Raw genomic sequence first — 3,932 nt, 5'->3', positions numbered from 1 at the left:
ATGGAGACAGACTACGAAAACGTCATTCTAGACTACGGAAACTCCACTCCCGAAATGTTTGAGCCCTGCAACCTGGACCCCAACCCTGTGGACGTCCTCACCGAGACGTACATCCACTCCATCATCTGTGCCTCCGGTCTGATGGGCAACACCCTGGTAATCGCCACCTACATGTTCTACAAGAGAGCCAAGACCATGACGGACGTCTACCTCTTCAACGTGGCCGTGGCAGACCTGATCTTTGTGTTGGCTCTGCCGCTCATCATCTACAACGAGCAGAACAACTGGGCAATGGGCCCTGTGGCCTGCACGGTGCTGAGATCAGCCTACAGCATCAACCTATACAGCGGCATGCTCCTGCTGGCGTGCGTTAGCGGCGACCGATACGTGGCTATAGTTCAGGCTAGAAGGTCCTTCGGTGTTCGCTCTCGTGCTCTGATCTACAGCCGCCTCATCTGCTCAGCTGTCTGGTTGTTAGCCATGGTTCTAACTCTGCCCACGCTGCTCTACACCAAGCACATTGAAGATCTCAATCTACATGCAGACGAACCCGTCTCTGTGATCTGTCAACTGTCTTTCGACAAGAGTGAAACGGCAAAGCTGATAAAGGTGGTGGTCCCCACCCTTCAGATGGCCATCGGCTTCCTTCTGCCTCTGCTGGTGATGGTGTTCTGCTACTCCTGCATCGTGGGCACCTTGCTGAGGGCACAGAGCAGCCAGAGGCACAAGGCAGTGCGCGTGGTTTTGGCGGTTGTTGTGGTTTTCATAATTTGCCACCTTCCCTACAATGCTGCTCTGCTGAACCACACCCTGTCTCTTTTTAAGGAGAGGAGTTGTACGTTGGAGAAGATTAAACTCAAAGTTCTGGCCATTTCCAGGAGCGTAGCGTACCTCCACTGCTGCCTCAACCCCATCCTGTACGCCTTCATCGGGGTGAAGTTCAGGAGCCACTTCCGGCAGATAATGGTGGACCTGTGGTGCTTTAGCAAGAAGTACATCTACTCCGCACGCACTTCACGCGCAACGTCCGATATCTTCATTTCAGGGCGTGTCGCTTCAGAGGGATCCAACCACTTCACATCATTCAGTGCATGACACTGCAGTTTTACACAGCTTTCTAGTAATGCAAATGAACACGCTGCACTTCTTCTTTCCAAAGCTGCTGCTCTGCGTAGCTGTATGAAGGTAGAAGCATCTGTGTGCTTAGATACAAATATAACATGATCAAGATGGCTTCTCAAGCTAATAAACCCTCAACCTGTTGCTCTCTTGCATTATGTATGATGTTGAAAAAGTATTTTTATTAAAAAATACATTTTAAAAGTGTTATTCCTACATATTTTCCAGAACCATTATTACCTTTTCTGTTTACTATTTTGTTTTACTATTTTGTGTTTCTGATTGCATTGTTCTGTAAGAATTTCTGATTAAACACTGTCTGAAAAAACCCTGTAAATAGTCACTTAATTTGATTTAGATTGTGAGTCCTCTCTCATAAAGCACTGCAAACAGTCTAATTTGATATCACTGATATAATCTCTTATCCATTACATGAATAATTTTTTGTGGCATTAAATAAAGTTTGACGTGCATGATACTGACAAACAAGACATTTCATTAAAATGTATGTTTGTTAATCTCCTCTCTCGGAAACATTGTTGGTTAACACATTCAGCCACCATCTGTCCTTAAAGAAAATGAAAGAATACAAACAAAGAATATAAAAAATCTACTTCATCGCTCCCTTTAAATTAAGCTGATAAACTTGTCTTAGAAAGTGCATTTGTTCTTTATGGGGCAAAGACCCAGATTTCGAAATCCATCTGTACCCATGAAAGTCATTTCCTGTAGTTTTACGTCAGTTGTGTTAAATCAAATGCCACCACTTTGTTCCACTTTGAAGCTGTGAAAGTGGAACAACAGGCTTCTGGGGCACTGACCGCAGACAGAAAGCCACAGAGGTCCTAAAAGAGACAGTTTGGTGAACAATACCATGGAAGTCATTAATGCTCCAGTCTACCGCCGACCAGCTACAGATAACAGCATTGTTCACAACTGAGTATTTAATGACAAAAAACAATTAAGTGCTAAAATAGTGGAAGCTAACCTTGAACCACTATGTTGTGCTTCAACATCGTTATTAGTGGTGTTAGTGTCTCATGATCACTTTATTATATTTACTAATGTAGTATTTTATTGGGCCCATGTTCTTATTTCTGCAATAGCAACATTGTGTACGGGTCATGGCCAGTATTGTATGCCCAAAGAGGGATCCTCTGTAGTAAGTCTTCATGATACTTTTGTTCTTTTTACTGGGTTTGTAAACATTTAGATATTTTTGAGCCAAGAATTTGACATTATAACAGAACATTTAGAGGCAAGCAGAAATGATATGGAACTTAGCTCAGGTGAACCTCATATGCAAAAATAAAACTCATCTCCTTCACACCTCAGAACTTTGTTACTGCATAAGAATAACATTTTTGCTAGAATATTACAATAAGCCATGAACAGACATTTTGTGAAGTTTGTATTTGAACATTTAATTGGCTGTATATCACAGCATTGATGAAGCTCAATTCAAAAACACAATGTGACACCTTTACATCACAAAGAAAAATGCATTACACCAACCATCAGCTCCTTTTTCCTCCACTGGATGTCCTCAGTAAGCTTTGATGAGTTAATATTCTTTACTTGAGGAAATACTATCCTTTACCGTCTGGATGTTCCAAATGATAAATTGTATGGAAGGAAGAGCTCACCAGTTGCTAGTTAGTTCTTCTACTGTTCAGTTCTCCCAGCTTTAGAACCATCGCATTTCGCTTTGATTTCTTTGTTCGACAATCCTCCCTCACTTTTAGGGATTTTAAATGTATGAGTTTTGCTGCATTAAAAGGTTTACACTTGAATTTACACTTGTGGCTGGTGCAACACATGTTCGCACGTCTAAAAGAATCATCCCTAATACTATGATTTGAACAATATTGCACTGGTTAACAGTTCAATGTTTTAAACAGTGCAATGAAGTTGAACTGACTTCACTTGTATTTATTTTTCAAGACTTTTACCAAGTTGCTGGTCTAGGCCTACGATTTACTATTGTAACTCTGCGAAGTTAGAAATCTATTGACACATTTGAACTTGACGAATGAATAACTCAAAAAGCAAAAGTTCCTACAACACAAATAATGTGTCTTAACTACTGTTGTAGGTACAAAGACCTTTGAGGCTAATGGCACTGGAGCAAACCTGCCTGAGGTCGTCTTTTAGAAAAAACAAGACCGCCTCTGTGCATGCTCACTTTTCACTTGTGATGAATAAAATGGACATGTACCAATCAGAGGGTCAGTTGTTCGATTCCCAGTCCCTGTTGTCAACACTAGTACTTGGGCAAGATACTTGATAAAAAAACATCAAAATATATTCAATTTTACCCAACATAACAAATCCGTCAGGAAGAACGAAGGAGTCCCCAGTTCATGTTATGTCCCTGGTCTAGGGGAAACTAACAGAAATGCAACTGCCCACTTTCCCCACTCCAAAGAAAGATCTGCGACACAATGTAATAATCTAATTAGCAGTTTGGCTTACCTTCGGACTTGAGCAACGTCAAAACAAAAAAACTGAAAAAAATCTGAAGCCCTCAATTTACCTAACAAAAAACAAAACCTCTGACCTAAGCCTACAATCTTGAGTACACACATAAACAAGGGCTTCTCACTTCTACGACTGCTTTTAGTGCTTCAAAAATACCAAATGTAAACTTGCCAAAAGCCTACAACACTAACACAGATCACAAAACATTCAAAGCAGAGTGATTGTTTTGCTGCTGTTCAAAAAGTGCTGATGTCATCAGGTGGACCAGGGTCGGCGTCATGGGGGGTCATTAGCGGGCCATGCCCCCCCAAATGAGTCACTGTGCCCCCCCA

At 41.6% G+C, this 3,932-nt stretch overlaps 1 protein-coding gene across 1 annotated transcript; it reads left to right on the top strand.

Moving 5' to 3' along the window:
- ccr6b (chemokine (C-C motif) receptor 6b) lies at positions 1-1,095 on the top strand. The gene has a single exon (XM_034111094.1). It carries the CDS (start codon positions 1-3, stop codon positions 1,093-1,095), a length of 1,095 nt encoding a protein of 364 aa, XP_033966985.1.
- The last annotated feature ends 2,837 nt before the right edge of the window (positions 1,096-3,932 follow it).

This window comes from Pseudochaenichthys georgianus, chromosome 22, assembly GCF_902827115.2.
Source record: "Pseudochaenichthys georgianus chromosome 22, fPseGeo1.2, whole genome shotgun sequence".
Taxonomy (NCBI): Eukaryota; Metazoa; Chordata; class Actinopteri; order Perciformes; family Channichthyidae; genus Pseudochaenichthys; species Pseudochaenichthys georgianus.
This window is presented reverse-complemented; position numbering and strand designations above follow the sequence as displayed.

Coding starts and splice junctions, on each gene's coding strand:
- ccr6b (XM_034111094.1), top strand. CDS start 1: ATGGAGACAGACTACGAAAACGTCATTCTAGACTACGGAAACTCCACT.